The sequence below is a fragment of the Lipotes vexillifer genome, unplaced genomic scaffold (assembly GCF_000442215.2).
Source record: "Lipotes vexillifer unplaced genomic scaffold, Lipotes_vexillifer_v1.1 scaffold395, whole genome shotgun sequence".
In the NCBI taxonomy this organism is placed as follows: domain Eukaryota; kingdom Metazoa; phylum Chordata; class Mammalia; order Artiodactyla; family Lipotidae; genus Lipotes; species Lipotes vexillifer.
Genome location: NW_006797390.1, coordinates 406,789 through 424,167, shown reverse-complemented (window position 1 = coordinate 424,167; position 17,379 = coordinate 406,789). Strand labels below are relative to the sequence as shown.

The window sequence follows — 17,379 nt, the reverse complement described above, 5'->3', positions numbered from 1 at the left end:
GTCCGGGAGCCACACGCCTGGAGTCGAGTTCCCCGGTAAATGCGACCCGTGTCCCAACCAAGGACACCCGAGAATCACCAACACCAAGTAGAAAGATTAGCAAAGGATTTATACAAGTATAGAAGCTTACACAAACTGTCCGGGCAGGATCCCACTCGGAGAGAAGTGAGTGAGACCCCAACTAACAGTCGGGCGGGGCTTTTATACCCTTCACAGGGCGGGAAGTCCCCAAGGCGGGAGGGAGCTGTTTAATTTTGAATCGGCCAATCAGGAACCCGGTTCTTCCCGCCCCAAGCAAGCAAGCAAGTTTCTTACAGAAGCCAAAATGTGCTGTTAGCCCTGAAGCTGTTCTTCCGTTTCTTTCGTCACAAGGTATATATATAGAAAATATTTAACAAAAATATATTCGTTGATTGAGTGGGTTTTACAAGTGTGTTTCTAAATTAGTGCTTGCTCCCCCCAGCCTCATATACAGGTGAGCAAGTGCAACGTTACTACACCACTGACACAGCTTGCCAAGTGCTCTAACCTTTCACCGTATCTCTACCTTGGCCGGTGTGAAAGAGCTTTCAAAACTAAGGCACCATGCAGCTGTAGATTATTATTCTAGGCCTGAGAACCAACAGCTGTGGTTTTAGCCAGTAGCTACTGGAGGCATACGTTGCCAGAGATGCCGGTGAACAATGGTCCGTTGTGTGAAACTAACTCTACTAGTTGTATCCAGAGGATGACCTGCTCTTGAATTACAATAATGTTGCGAATATTTGTTTTGAAGAGTGACCAAAGTAAACTCCAGTGTGAATTCCCATTGGAGTAATTTTCCTGATGCAACCAGAGACTGAGGTGCTCAGTACATTTTATCCGTAGATGATATACACAAAGGTCCAGGGTATAGAGAGGTCACAATCTTTGACTCTCCTTTCATAGGTGGTCCATGCTAGGAGCTAAGTAGACCTTTCCCCAATTAGGAACTTCAGATTCAAGGTTTTGGTTTTTTGGATTGTTTTTTGTTTGTCTGTTTGTTTTTTTTACATTTCATTGAAAACTTTTTATTGGCCTTTTGGATTGAAACGGGAATTTATTTGCCAGGAAGGATGATCCCATCATACTTCTGCTGAAACCAGCACATGGCCTCCCCTTTGCTGATTAGGTGTTTGGCCCCAATGTAGCCTGTCCTGCGCTTCTTGTCTGTGATGCTGAAACCTGGCTTACCCAGCACCACGTAGAAGTTTAGGCCGTAGATGCCAATGCTTGGGTCATATTTGATCCCCAGATTGATGTGTTCTCGGATCCCAAAACCAAAATTTCCAGTACCTGAGAAGTTATTTTTTCTTAATTCGCACTCTCACACCTTTAGACCTTCCTCCAGGATTTCTTCTGCGTTGGCCTCACAAACTGTGCACTGGACGGCAATCTTTTTTCATTTCTCCTGATGCCAAAGGATCTGACAGTGTATCTAGCTTTGGAGAACACAGGAGTCTGGCCTGTGAGCTGCTCCAGCACCTTGGCTGCCTCGTCAATCTGTCTCCACTCTCCCCCCACACAGATGTTGAGGCAGAGCTTGCAGATGCGAAGTTCCCGCATGGGCTTCTCCTTTTCACCTTGATCCTGAACCATGATGGGAAACAGGAAGAGAGCCAGATGCAAGGTTTTGATACAACGAACCTGGTTATGGTTGAAGTAATATATTTTTCAGTTATGACAGTGAACAGAGGACACTGATGAAAATAATGATTAAAGAAAAATTTTTGGGCTTCCCTGGTGGCTCAGTGGTTGAGAGTCCGCCTGCCGATGCAGGGGACACGGGTTCGTGCCCAGGTCCAGGAAGATCCCACATGCCGCGGAGCGGCTGGGCCGGTGAGGCATGGCCGCTGAGCCTGCGCGTCCGGAGCCTGTGCTCCACAACGTGAGAGGCCACAACAGTGAGAGGCCCGTGTACCGCAAAAAAAAAAAAGAAAAAGAAAAAGAAAAATTTTCTATTTATATGAACTAGGAGTTTAAATTAGAAATTATATCTATTGTCACCTTGTTGCCGAAGAGATTCTACATCCTCTTCTAATACTTAGAAGTACCATTTATGTGGAGGCAGATTTTTTAAAGTATTTTATTCAGAAAATATGCATTAAGCATCTGCATGGGAAATTAAAGACTGATCAGACACGAATCTGTTATTGAACACAAGTTCATGTGCCCTACGCACAGTGAAGCCAAACAAACTAAAATGTCAAGAGTTTGGAGTTTGGAACAGAGAAAGGTTTATTGCAGGGCCATGCTAGGAGAACGGGTGGCTAGTGCCCAAAAAACTCCGGAACTCCCCGAAGCATTTCAGCAAAGACTTTTTAAAGGCCAGGTGATGGAGCATCCCAGCCTGTGTGATCAGCTCATGCATAATTCTCTGATTGGTTGATGGTGAGGTAACAGGGCAGTTAACATTATCAATCCTTAGGTGCCAGAAGGTCTGGGGGCTACTTGCTCATTATCATCAAATAGTTAATTTCTTCCATGTGGTGGTAGTTTTTAGCCTCTGAAAAACTCATGAAATATGTGTGAGATACTGAGACCAGCTGGGACCAGGGAACCTTTGCTGCAGTGCTTGCACCTGGACAAACCTCTCCTCAAGCAACAAAATACAAAGAAACTATATGGGACTAAAAATAACTGTGTGCATGAGTTGGGGCAAATTTTGGACAAAAAGATACAGAAGACCAAAAAACTCAAAAGCCAGTTCTGAAGAGCCCGGAGCCAAAAGCAGAGTGTTGGGAGAAAAGCAGGGTACTGAGCATGCCCCCTGCACTCAACACCACCTAAGGGGTGGGCAAAACACCTAAGCCACCCCTCCGACCCCATATAAGGAAAAAGCTTGTTCTCGCTCCCTCCTGCTGCAGCAGGGGCCCCAGTAAAGCCTTGCCTGAATTTCTTGTCTGGCCTCTAGTCAATTTCTATTGATTGGGGAAGGCCAAGAACCCTGGTTGGTATCAATACTATATCTGGGTACTCCAGAGAACTACAGCAGAGGATATGAGGGAGGGTCTGTCCTGGGAAGGCCCCATAGGGTCCTGCTTGGTTATAAATCTGTCTTCAAGATGCTTATTGTTCAGTGGGAAAGATACACAGGTAAATCAATGATTGTGTAAAGACTACATGTTATAATAGAAGATGCTAACTAAGGAAGCTCACAAAGGGGACATCTAATCTGCACTTCTAGGAGGAGGTACATAAGTTCAAATTTCTTTTTAAGACTTTATTTTTTTAGAGCACCTTTAGGTTCACAGCAAAATTGAGAAGGAGGTACAGAGATTTCTCATATGTCCCTGCCCCCACTCATGCACAGCTTCCTCATTATCAACATCCCACATAAGAGAGGTATATTTGTTACAACTGATGAACCTATATTGACCCATCAAAATCACCCAAAGTCCGTAGTTGACCTTACACTCATTCTTAGTGTTGTACATTCCATGGGCTTGGACGAATGCATAATGATATGTATCCACCATTATAGTATCATACAGAGTATCTTCACTGCCCTCCAAATCCTCTGTGTTCAGCCTAGGCATCCCTGTCCCTTACCCCAAACCCTGGCAAACATGGGTCTTTTCACTGTCTCCATAGTTTTGTCTTTTCCAGAATGTCATGTACTTGGAATCATACAGTATGCAGCCTTTTCAGATGGGCTTCTTTCACTTTGTAATATGCATTTGAGGCTCCTCCATGTCTTTTCATTTTCCATTGTCTGGTCCAGAGTTTGTTTATACATCCACCGAAGGATACTTTGGTGGCTTCCAAGTTTTGGCAGTTATGAATAAAGCTGCTATAAACACCTGTGTGCAGGGTTTTGTGTGGACGTAAGTTTCCAACCATAAGATAAATCTTGAAGGATGAAGTTCAGTTAACTAGATGGAGAGAGAAAAGCTGAATATTCCAGACAGAGAAAACAGGACTTTTCAGGGAATTTCATCCTGACTGGCATGATCTTTGCCTGTATAAAAAGGGATAGGGACTTCCCTGGCAGTCAGTGGTTAAGAATCAGTGCTTCCACTGCAGAGTTGCGGGTTTAATCTTTGGTCTGGGAACTAAGATCCCGAATGCCATGCGGTGCAGCCAAAAAAAAAAAAAAGGGGGGGGGGGTAGAGAGAGGCTGGGGTCAGAGCAAGAATGTTCTCATATGCTAAATTTTACACTTTATCTTGAAGCCATGGGGAATTATTGAAGGTTTTTAGCAGGGCAGTGAAAGGTTCAGAGACCTGATTAATATTCTAGAAAATTCTCCATGCCAGCCACATGAAGGATGCATTGAAGGAGGTGAGGCCAGAGGCTTCTGTTCTCCAAGGAATGAGAGAAGTGAATTCCAGGGAATTCCCACCACAATAAATTTTAGAACATTTTCAACACTCCCAGAAAGAAATCCCCACACCCATTAACAGTCACTCCCCATATCCCCTCCACACCCGCCCTCCTTTTCAGCCTTAGACAACCACTTACTTATTTTTGTCTCTATAGTGCCCCTTGTGGACATTTCATGTAAATGGCATCTACAATCCGTGGTCTTTTGTGATGGGCTTGTTTCACATAACATAATGTTTTCAAGGTTTATCCATGTTGCGGCATGTATTTGTACTTCATTCCCCCTTTTTTCCCTGTCAAATAATACCTTACAATACAGATATACCACGTTTTATTTATCCATTCATTGAAAACAAATGGCAACATAGGAGGCCCCAGCCTCTGTCCCCCCACAAAGATGAACAGTTAGACAGCTATCTACAAACAAAAACAGGTCTGGGAGAGCTCTGGAGTCCACGTAAGAAACTACAGCAACCCAGAAGAACAAAAAACTTGAGAATAACTACACAAGGAAAGAAGGAAGGTAGCTTGATTTTGCCCACGTCATCCCATACCCCTAGCCAGCACTGCTCAGCGCCAAGAGGGAATTTGCCAGCAAGAAAGAGTTGCCCTTGCTAGAAAGAAGGAGCGGGGTGAGGACCCAGCTTCCTCAGCCTTTCAGGGCACCGCATGATGGTCCACATTTGGTTTCACCCCACCCAGACCTGCAAAGCTAAGACGTATAGAGATGGCTAGGAACAAGGAAGAAAAGCAGGAACTTCTAACAGCAGTTATGCAGCAGAAGAGATCACGGTTCCAGTGACCTGCTCTGCAAACAAACCCAGCAGCTTTCACCACTGAAGAAACCAATGACCAGCACGGCTACCTCAGACCCCGCCCCCCATAGATTTCACCCTGTAGGTATTCACACCCACTGATGACAGTCACCTGTGTCCCTCTCTGCTCCCTCCCCTGCCCTTATCCTCCCCTGGAGTCTGGAACAACACTGGCAGCCAGCCCAGCCCTCTGTGGTTGCATGAACGCAAGATGCCAGTCTGGACCCTCTGGTTGAACTCCACCATCATGTGCACAATCTGGGCTAGCCCTTCCAGCTGCAACCTTGCATGCCAACCACCTGATGCCCGTCTCTGGCCTCCACTGCAGTGCACGTGCCTGGGGCAAACTGTGCAGCCACAGAAGGGCGTGCCAACAGCCAGGGACCCCGCAGCTGCCTGTGGGCCCAGATCAGGCCCTTCTGTCACTGGCCTGTACCACTGCGCTCACCTCCAGCCAGTCCCTCCAGATGTGCACCTGCATGCCCCTGGCCAGACCCCTGTCACTGGCCTCCACTGCCATGCACCCATGGTGAGACCTGGCAGCTAAAGGAGTGCTAGCCAACAGCCAGGACCCCTGCAGGTGCCAATGAGCATTTGGTTGGCACTGACCCTTTCTGCCTGCCCAGTCCCCCACTGCTATGTGTGTGTTGGCAACCAGCTCCTGCTTCTCTATAGGCACCTGCAGCTGCACCCCTGCAGCTGAGTGTGTGCATCACTACTGCATCAGCATCCACTACTACCTGTCTGGTCTCTAGCCACCGGATCTGGAGGGGCTGCTGAGGACCCCAACAGCCCTTAGAGCCACTATAAACACACTGAAGTGCTTGCCAAGGGCCACAGTTGTTGACACTGTGGATTCCAATGGCCTGAGTTAAAAGATATCATGTAACCCTGAACCCTGTGCCACCACATACCCCTGCACTTGGCGTCCTGCACCACTAGACTTGGAGTCACAGCATGCTCCAGCATGTCCCCACCTGCAAGTGAAAATCTTCCTTTACCAAAGTCAGCTCATAAAGCCTGGAGGAGGTGACTGCTTCTTGAAATGAGCAGACACTTATGCAAGGTTACAGAGATCATGAAGAATCAGGGAACCATGAGTCCACCAAAGGAATATAGTAAGCCTCCAGTAACTGGCCCCAAAGAAATGGAGATCCAAGAATTGCCCGATAAAGAATTCAAAATAATTGTTCTAAAGATGTTCAGAGAGCTAGAAAAGAACACAAACAATCTAGCTCTATCAGGAAAACAATACAAGAACAAAATGAGTTCAATGAAGAGACAGAACACATAAAAAAAGAACCAAACAATAATTTTGAAGCAGAATATGACTGAACTGAAGAATTCAACAGGGAGCTTCAATGGCAGGTTTGACCAAGCAGCAGGGATCAGTGATCTAGAAGGCCACTAGATCAATTGAAATTACCCAAACAGAGGAGCAAGAAAAAAAAGAATGAAAAGGAATGAAGAGGACTTCCCTGGTAGTGCAGTGGTTTAGAATCTGCCTGCCAATGCAGGGGACACGGGTTCGAGCCCTGGTCCAGGAAGATCCCACATGCCAGGGAGCAACGAAGCCTGTGAGCCACAACTAGTGAGCCTGCGCTCTAGAGCCTGAAAGCCACAACTACTGAAGCCTGTGTGTCTAGAGCCCGTGCTCCACAACCAGAGAAGCTACTGCAATGAGAAGCCCGCGCACCACAACGAAGAGTAGCCCCCGCTCGCTGCAACTGGAGAAAGCCCGTGCCCAGCAACAAAGACCCAATACAGCCAAAAATAAATTAATTAATTAAGTTTTTAAAAAAAGAAAAGGAATGAAGAAAACCTATGGGACTTATAGGAAACCACAAGGGAGACGATGTACGTATCACTGGAGTTCCAGAAGGAGAAGAGCAAGAGATAAGGGTAAAAAGCTTATTTAAAGAAATTATAGGGGCTTCCCTGGTGGCGCAGTGGTTGAGAATCTGCCTGCCAATGCAGGGGACACGGGTTCGAGCCCTGGCCTGGGAAGATCCCACATGCCGTGGAGCAACTAGCCCCGTGAGCCACAATTACTGAGCCTGTGCGTCTGGAGCCTGTGCTCTGCAACAAGAGAGGCCACAATAGTGAGAGGCCCGCGCACCGCGATGAGGAGTGGCCCCACTTGCCACAACTAGAGAAAGCCCTCGCACAGAAACGAAGAGCCAACACAGCCATAAATAGATAGATAAATTAATTAATTAAAAAAAAAAAAAAGAAATTATAGCTGAGAACTTTCCAAACCTGGGGAGAGACTTGGACATATAACTTCATGAAGCTAATAGCTCACCCCAAAATCTCAATCCAAAACGTTCTTTTCTAAGACAAATCATAAAATTGTCTAAAATCAGAAACAAAGAGTGAATTTTAAAAGCATCAAGAAAAACAAAATCTCTCATACATAGAGTTGTCAGCAGATTTCTCGGCAGAGACCTTGCTGGTCAGTAGAGAATGGGGTGATATATTTATCTGTTCATCAGTTGATGGACAGAATAATCCTTTTAGAATGAAACGTTTATCATAAGGGAAGCATAAAAATCACCATCACATCAGTACAGATTAGGGTATGGAACACAAGATAAATATACTTTGGTGTGGAAGAGAGGGAACAAGAGTCAGAATATGACTTACTCTCCCCACTTTTACTTCTTCTCTCACCCATCCCCAAAGAGGGAATGTCTTGAGAGAGAGCCCCAGGAGGGAATGGGCACATTGCTTAGTAAGGCCTTCCCAGGCCCATCAGCCTGTTGGTTTATGTAAACTTCAAGACTATAGTCTTTTAGGAGACTCTTTTGATCTCTTAGGCAGTTTTTAGTTCTATCTTCACATTCCCACAAAATACTGAATTTACATTCATTTGCACTTTTCTCAAGGTACAGTGGGCCCTCCATACCCAAGTGTTCCTACCCTTCGAAATCGGAGGGGCCAACTGTAAGGGATTTGAGGATCCATGGATTTTGGTATCTGCTGGAGGTCCTGGAACCAATCCCCCGAGGATACCCAGGGACTGTGGATACCCAGGGGCGACTGTATTGTAATGGTGAGCAGAGGAAAGAGCATGAAGTCCTAAATCCTACTTTCACCACTTACCTAATCATGAGGAAGTTACCTGTTTATGGGCGTCAGGGTTGTTGTGAAAATCAAATGAGTGAAAACAGGAGAAATGTCTGTGACATGGTAGACTAGAAGGGACTTGAAAATCATTTCATCAATTTGACACTCTCAGGGCATTTGCTGGAAATTTCGTGAAACAAACAATATAAAATGACTTGCAGAGTTCTGAGAAGCCCAGAGCCACCCAACTCCTTGGTGGGAATTCATTGCTAGGTGTAAGTCCTTGACCTGCCAAAGTTGGAAGTTTCTGTATTGCGTTACCTATAGTACTCCTTTCTTGCCTCTGCTCGTTTCAGAATGCCTCGCGGATAATTGTCAAGGTGGCCAGAAAGTGACTAGACTTGGGGCATCCACTTTCCTTTGAAGATGCACAAACCCCCTAACACATGAATCAGCATTTTCTACTCATTTTTCTCTCATTTCCAGCTCCTTCTTTCACCATCTAGTATTTTTTGTACGGTCTTCCACTGCCAAACTTCCAGCTTTGGGAACTGAAACAGGAGCTTGGCATCCAGGCAGTTGTGGATTCCAATCCTAAATCTATCTAGCACCTCTCTTTCCCCATCTGTAAAACAGGGTTAAATTTTTTGCAATATATTACAAATATCGTATCATTATGTTGTACACCTGAAACTCATACAATATTATGTCAATATAAAAAACCCAAAAATAAATACCAATAAAACCACACACAAAAACAAAAGAAACTCCCCAAAAGCCTATTAATAAAGTTTTAACGATGGGGATAAAGTGCTTAGTGTGTGGATGATTCTTAAAGGTGACGCGCAACATTACAACAGGAAACGGGTAACCCTTTGGGGCGGTTCTGGCGTTGAGGTGATCGGTCCCTTTAAGGCTGCGCCCCGGGAAGTCGCTGGCGCGAGTTTCCCCGCCCTCCCTCGGTCCCGGGGCGTTGGCGGGGTGGGGGTGGGGGGTGGGCCTTCTAACCCGGAACTGACGGCTGCGCGCTGCCGGCGCTGCCAATCCGCGTCCGAGAAGGAACGAGCGTGCGGCGCCCGAGAGAGCGAGTGAGTGAAAGCGGTGCCGCCCGCCGGCTGCAGGCGCGGCGGGTGCCCGCGGTTTCCCCGCCTCCCTGGCTTGGGTTTCCCTAAATAAGGCAGGCGTGCAGGCTATAGCTCCGCCGCACCTCCTTGCACGCCCTTCCCCGAGTAGGGCCTCCCCGTCCCCCGCCGCCCGCGCCCCCGCCTGGGCTGGGCGCGCCATCCCCACAGCGCAGCCTGTGTAGCCTCCGCATCCCGGTCCCCGGCCCCTTCCCTGTCGCACCGCCGCCTGAGCGGTCGCCGCCCGTTCCGCCGTTCCTCCGCTGCCACCGCTGCCAGCACCATGGGCAGTGAGCAGAGCTCCGAGGCCGAGAGCCGACCCAACGATCTGAACTCCTCAGGTCGGTGCCCTGATCTCCACCCTTCTCCAGCCAGCCCTGTTTGCTTGCGGGGCGGGCTGCCTTCCAGCGTGCTGGGGACTGGGACCGGCGGACAGGAACGCACAGAAAGCCCTCACCATGCTTTTTTCTTAAAAAAGAAAAAAAAAAAAAATACCATCTGCCCTACCCTTGATTCCCCTGATGGAACCCGGTACCTGTGATTGCAAGCTAAGCCAGCGTGGGCGCCCGAGCCCATTATTTGTTTTCAGAACAGCTGTTCCTCTCAGCTGCAGCCTACTCTTTGAAGGAGGACCTAATTAATATTTGGCTTTAGTATTCGTGACTGGCAGTGAGATTTGGGTCGCGCTGTGGATGGGTCATAGGACCTGAAAGAACAGATTCCTTCTTAAAAATGGGTTCTAGAGATTCTTTTTCAGAAGGGATGTGTGGCAGGTGAACAATCGCTGTGAACCCTTGGGTGAGAGCGAGTGCAGAAACTGCATCTTCCCATCGGAAGGTGTCTCGGCTCCCTTTCTAATATAGAAGTTGGCTAGGAAGGCAGGATCTGGTGTTTTTCCCTATTTTTCCCCCGCCCATGTCGTTTAGATTTCTCTCCGAGTTAGATATAGGAATGGGAGGATTATTGTTCCTCTAGCATAATGTGCACTCAAAACAGCTGATGCTTAATTGAGGATCATTTGCTCCTCTTTTTGTTGTTACCCACCAAACTCTAGGACCACTGGGACTGTCCCAAATAAGCTCTGGAGTTGCTAATCCAAATTGGCTTATATCTGGGGCCTAAAAAGAGCCCTGGTCATGGACTGCTCTGATCTTGGTAGGATATGTAGTTCAGAAATGTAGAAGCTAGCAGATCTATAGGTATTCCACACTGAAATGTAACCTTCAAGGCTAGTTCAGTCTCCCATTCTGGGGGCTAGATTGAGACAGCTTTTAACGGTGAGCAGCATCTACTGCTACGTTCATTCTTATTTCTTTGAAAGATCCAGAATGTAGTATCTGTTGTAACAAATACAGTAATAATTGTTACCGCTTACCTTCTTGCCTCTGTGTCAGGCCAGAAGCATATTTTGTGAGAAGCATGTCATCTTTTTTTTTTTTTTTTTTTTTTTTTTTTGCGGTACGCGGGCCTCTCACCCTTTTGGCCTCTCCCGCTGCGGAGCGCAGGCTCCGGACGCGCAGGCCCAGCGGCCACGGCTCACGGGCCTAGCCGCTCCGCGGCATGCGGGATCCTCCCGGACCCGGGCACGAACCCGCGTCCCCTGCATCGGCAGGCGGACTCTCAACCACTGCGCCACCAGGGAAGCCCGCGTGTCATCTTTTTAATAGGCTTGCTCACCTACTAACCAACAGCATGGGCTCTAACCAGTACTAGAGCATACTAACCAATACTACCGAATAGCATAGGTTAGAACTTACCTGGTTCCCTGTGCTAAGTGCTTCACATGTGTTCATGTTTAATCCTCACAGTAGCCCCATTTTACAGACAAGTAGTAGAGACTAGCTAGAATCTAGTAAACTCTGTTTTCCTCTGGTATCTGGGGAAGGAGGAATCACTGAATTTGTACTAGGAAAGATTTCTGGCTTGGGATTTGTAAGAAATTAGGTAAATTACCAAAAGAGGCAAAGAGAGACTTCTTGAAGAGCAATGAAAATAGCTGAGATTCTAAAAGAGTGAATGCCAAGCCTTAAGAGACATTAGCCTCCAGGGCAGTTCTACGGCATACCTGGATCAACCTTTGAGACATGATTATGATGAGCCTGCAAATACTACCTTCTAGACTGTAAAGCAATAAAGATTCCCTCTTGCCCCAACCAGAAGATGTTTGGGAGCAGAGGATGTCTTGGTCTGGGGAGTCCTTGATAGTTTGAATCACTTCCCTCTAAATGGATTACATTCTCCTAGGTACCTGAAATTGACCTGCCTCTTTAGCAGTCCTTCAAGTTTCTTTATTTTGCCTCAGCCTACAGTGGACCTGCCGGTTCTTTCTGCCCTGTGACTTTAAGGGTGAGGGGGCTGGTGCCATCATCTTGTGTTAAGAACCAGGATTTTTTTCCTGTGACTAGGGTCTATTCATCATGCTGGGCTTGCTGTGATAGGGTGGCTACACAGCTTTGCAACCCCAGCATCACTGGGATGGGTCATGTACACCAACAATCCATTTACCTCCAATTCCCTTCTTAACTCTGTTTCTAGCACTGGTGACTTTGGGCAAGCCACAGCTAAATTTTGTATGCTTATTTCCTCATTGGGAAATAGGGACAAACGTCAGGAGGATCAAAGAAATAAAAATTAAAAGCAATGGTTATTGTTTTGTGTTTTGAATAATAAACTTATAATTACAAAAGCAGTCTCATAGATGGTATATGGTCCTATAAAGTTTGAAGGTTTTTTTTAATACCATGGGAAATAGAAGTCCTCTGTAATTCATCTCCCCTACCCAGCCCCCACTGCAGGATAACTGTGGTTAGCATCTTTTGTGTAAAAAATATCCTTTTAAATGACTACAGTGAAAACAGCTTTGGTGAGATGGAGGTCGCTAAATAAGATGCAGTTCCTGAGCGGTGTAACTTTATTTTCAGTGGCCCCTTCTCCAGCTAAGCATAGAGCCAAGATGGATGATATTGTGGTTGTAGCTCAGGGCTCCCAGGCCTCACGGAATGTCAGAAATGATCCCGATGTCATCAAGTTGCAAGAGATTCCAACCTTCCAGCCACTTTTGAAAGGTAAGGGCTTGCATTTCTTTAAAAAAATGTATTGAAGTATAGTTGATTTACAATATTGTGTTAGTTTCAGGTGTACAGCACAGTGATTTGGTTATATATATATATGTGTGTGTATACACACACACACACACACACATATATTCTTTTTCAGATTCTTTTCCATTAGAGGTTATTATAAGACATTGACTATAGTAGCATCTATACTGCCTATACTGACATCTATAGGCAGATTTTCCAGACAGAAAATCATTAAGGCAACAGAGATCCTAAATGACACAATAGAACAGTTGGACTTAATTGATACATACAGGACACTACATCCAAAAACTCAGAACACACATTCTTTTCAAGTGCACACAGAACATTCTCTAGGATAGACCACATACTAGGACCCAAGCAAGCCTCGATACATTTAAGAGGATAGAAATTATTTCCAGGGATTGCATTTTATCTTACCTGGACTTGCTGGAAAGGTGTGCATAGCCCCACCATTCTCCCCTGATATCTCTGTGCCTTACTCATCTCCTTTAGGTCTTTGCTTAAATGGCATTTTCTTGGTGAAGCCTTCCTTGACTGCTGTATTTAGAATTGTAGCCCTTTTCCTTGCTTGTTTTTCTCTGGAGTACATAATCACCCTTGACTTACTGCATAGTTTACTTATTTGTTTACTGCCTGTATTTCCCTGCTAGAATGTAAAGCTCCATGATGGTAGGAACTTTCCATGTTTTGTTCACTGTTGAATCCTCAGCACTTGGAATAGAGCCTGGTGTAAAGTAGGGACTGAGTAAATGAATGAATGAATGAATGATGATGAAGTTGGCTTACCTGTCATATTTCCACAAAAAGATTTTCATTCTTATTTGTGATCTGGACTATGAGTTGACTAGTTTACCTCCATAGAGAAAATCTCCATGATCACTGATACACTTATAATTAATCCTGGCAGCTGTTTTGTTTGACAGGGAGTTCGTGTTTGAAAGGAGAGAATGTGTACAAACCATCATCCCTCTTAATATATGATTAGCATATATTGAGGTAGTTACCTTTGAATATGAATTTTATTATTCATTTGATAATTTCATATTTTTATTAACTTGTTATTAATACATGCATTACTTTGTTATTTTCATATTTTTATTAAGTAGTGGCAGTGATTTTTTATTAACTGAATGGGGTTTCTGCTGTAAGAATCACTCTGTCTCCCTCTCACCACAAAAGATTAGGAAATGTAAATAATTTAGTTGACCTACCCTGGTTTACTTAACCTGGTACAATATAATATGAAACATCTTACATTTATAGAGCTATTTGTATTAAAAGGTTCCCTCCCCTACACACACATATACATTATCCCTTTAGTTCTTACATCATTAAATATGTTTGAATGATTTGTGCCAGATTAGACAGCTGGCAGCTAGAGGTTGAACTTGAACCTTTATCACTGATGTCAAATCCTGTACTAGTTAAACTATTCCACACTGTACTTAAAAAACAAAAATAAAACCAAATGGTGCTTTATAGATGATCCATATACTTCTCATTCTTCCCACTACCTCATCTGCTTTACAGATGAGGAAATACAAGCTTTCAATCTTCCCCCAGAGGCCTCAGTGTTAGACACTGGTAAACTCTTCTGATTCTTATGCAAAACAGCACATTACATCCCGTTACCCATCTGTGCATTAGTTTCTGTTATTTTGAGGAATAATGTGATTCTCCAAAGAAGCCAACATTAATGAAATTTCCATTTTCATATATCCTTGTGCAATCAGATTTAAAACACACACCTTTATCTTTAGAAACTTAGAGGCGGACACTTGTTTTCTGTCCTCCATCCCTTCTGGAGTTGTATGTATTGCTCACAGTCATAGTGTTCATGCCTCCACTTCCTGTTAACTATGTCCTCTCTCCTCCCAAAGTCGTCTAGTCCTTGGTGAGGCCTGTGAGATCTAGTTTTGTCCCCACTTCTGGGAAATGCTAAAAACAAACAAAAACTAAAAACTAAAATAACAACCCCAGAACTCTGAGATGTATTTAATAATTTTCTGGAATTAGTGTTTCTTCTTTAAGCATTTGAAATAATTCATATTTTATGATAAGTTGACTAGTAGGGGAAACATCTGGGAGAAGGTTTGGTGTTAAGGGAAGCTAACCTCAGATTTAAAATCGTCACTGGGAACCCCAAGAGTGAATTATTAGTGTGGTGCAGTTAATGCGACACAGCTGGATTTGCTTGCATTGCTACCTGGATTTTATTTATTCATTTTTGATTGAAGCATATTTGATTTCCAATATTGTGTAGTTTCAGGTGTATAGCATAGTGATTCAGTATTTTGCAGCTTATATTCCACTGTAGGTTATTCTGAGATAATGGGTTTAATTCCCTATGCTATGCAGCATATTCTTGTTGCTTGTCTATCTTATTGATATATTTAGTAGTTTGTATCTGTTCCTCCCATACCTCTGATTTGTTCCTACCCCTTTTCTCTCCCCTTTGGTAACCTCAGGTTTGTTTTCTGTATCTGTGACTCTGTTTCTCTTTTGCATATACCTTCATTTGTATTATGTTTTAGATTCTGCATATACATGATATCATATAGTAGTTGTCTTTTTCTCTGTCTGACTTATATCACTAAGCATAATATTCTCCAGGTCTATCCACATTGCTGCAGATGGCAGTATTTCATTCTTTTCTAAGGTAATATATATTGTATATATATTACCACATCTTAATCCAGTAATCTGTTGATGGGCACTTGGGTTGCATCCATATCTTGGCTATTGTAAATAGTGCTACTATGAACATTGGGGTGCATGTATCTTTTCAAATTAGTGTTTTTGTTTTTTCTGGATGTATGCACAGGAGTGGAATTGCTGGATCATATGGTAGTACTATTTTTAGTTTTTTAAGGAACCTCCATACTGTTTTTCACAGTGGCTGCACCAGTTTATACTCACACCAACAGTTTACAAGGGTTCTACTACCTGGATTTTAATTGTGACTTGGCTACCAACTAGCTGTGTTGCCCTGACTTTGTTTTTCACCTCTCTGAACCTTGGCTGTTGAGTATGTTGAGAATAGGTGCAGGAGAGAGGAAGGCTCGCAAGAAGCAGCTTGTAGTTAAGAGGAGTCCTGGGATTTGGCTAAAGAGGGTAGAGAAATCACCTGAGGAGAGTGATGTGAAAATAGAAATGGTAACAAGGGGCAGTGGCCAGACTGCAGGGAACAAAATAAGCCAGTGAGCATTTAAGTTGATGCTTGCGTTTTACTTGTGAAGAAGAAACATCTTGGGCAGTGATTAGAAAAGGTAGGCAAAGGGGACAACTGGGTGGAAGTGATAAGTATAAACATGATAGTAATCGTAGCTAATCCTCACCTCCCGTGCTCTGCATACCTACCATTCTTTCTGTTTTCTACATTAAAACATTGAGGCTCAGAGAGCTTCAATTCATTGCCTAGAGTCACATGGCTATAAGTGATAGCCCATCTCAAGATGACATCAGGACATCGAGTTTTAACTATTTTGTATCGAGTTTTAACTATTTTGTACATAGAATAAGACTCAGTTTCAGACTGATAGATACAGAGAACAAACTGGTGGTTGCCAGAGGAGAGGGGCATTGCAGATGAGGGAAATAGGTCAGGGAGATTAAGACGTATAAACTTGCAGTTTTTTTTGTTTTTGTTTTGTTTTGTTTTTGCGGTACGCGGGCCTCTCACTGTTGTGGCCTCTCCCGTTGCGGAGCACAGGCTCTGGACGCGCAGGCTCAGCGGCCATGGCCTACGGGCCCAGCCGCTCTGCGGCATGTGGGATCCTCCCGGACCGGGGCACGAACCTGCGTCCCCTGCATCGGCAGGCGGACTCTCAACCACTGCGCCACCAGGGAAGCCCCTAAACTTGCAGTTTTAAAATGGATAAATCATAGGGATGTAAGGTACAGCATCAGGAGTATAATCGGTAATATTGTAATAACTTTCTATGGTGACAGCTGGTAACTAGATTTATCATGGTGATCTTTTCGTGATGTATAAAAATATCGAATCACTATGTTGTACACCTGAAACGAATATAGTATATGGTAAGTCAATTATACTTTGATTTAAAAAAGACTCAGTTTCCAATTCTAGCGAAGCCCATGGTAAAAATCATGAGGCTGTAATGGGAAATAGGGTGATGGGCGTGAGCTGGCTTGGATTTTCAGGTGCTGCATTTGTTACAGAGCCTCCTGCTTTGACATTGTTCTGCCTGGTAATTTAAAGCCCTGCATCTGCTTGCTGGCCTGGGCAGGGATCACTCATCTCTGTTGCCTTTATACTCTAATCTCTTTCCCCCTTTACTGCTTTCAGGATGAGGCTGTTTCTCAAAGAAGTAAAAGGGTCACACAGTGAGGGCTACCCCCCAGGTTTGATTTCAGAAAGCTTTTATTCCAGTTAATGACAGTGTATTCTTTCAAAACAATCCATTCAAGTACTACACAGAGTTCACGATTGTTCCATAATGTCATATGATGTAATGCTAATGCTGGTGGGTGATCTGCAGAGGCAGTGGCTGGGCGAGTTTGGGGCTATTCCTATGACTGAGGTAATGTGTGCATTTTTAATAAGCAAGCAGATTCTTTCTTTGGTCTTATCCCTTTTGGGTGACTATCCCAGGGTATAGTTTATGCTCCATACGAATGCCAAATAACATTACATTAGTAAAGTTCCTCTTTTATTTTAAGTCAAAAGAATTTCTTTTTTTCATAGCAGTCTCTGAAGTACCAACTTACTTTGAAATGTAACACACTTAAGGGAAAATGAGAAATTAAAAAATTAGAAGGTAGCAATAAATGGCCACGACAGAGCACAAAAGCAAAATGTAGATTTGATGCAAATTAGATTCCCAGAGGTTAAACAAACCCTATAGATTTCTTACTAAAAATTCAACCATTCATATTTTTTTTTTTTTTTTTTTTTTTTTTTTT

General features: G+C 44.2%; 1 protein-coding gene and 1 pseudogene across 2 annotated transcripts in view; one reads left to right on the top strand and one right to left on the bottom strand.

Annotated features, from left to right (window-relative positions):
• Window positions 1–1,078: 1,078 nt before the first annotated feature.
• On the bottom strand, window positions 1,079–1,617 carry LOC103072639 (60S ribosomal protein L11 pseudogene; annotated as a pseudogene).
• Window positions 1,618–9,423: 7,806 nt separating this feature from the next.
• Window positions 9,424–17,379, top strand: part of BORCS5 (BLOC-1 related complex subunit 5) — a 99,160-nt gene continuing 91,204 nt past the window's right edge. Inside the window, exons 1-2 of one of the 2 annotated variants that reach the window (XM_007469334.1) lie at window positions 9,424–9,690; window positions 12,271–12,414. In XM_007469334.1, the coding sequence (XP_007469396.1) occupies window positions 9,633–9,690; window positions 12,271–12,414 (202 nt within the window). In that variant the 5' untranslated portion in view covers window positions 9,424–9,632. The remainder of the gene's footprint in view (window positions 9,691–12,270; window positions 12,415–17,379) is intronic. The other variant, XM_007469335.1, reaches the window with a different exon arrangement.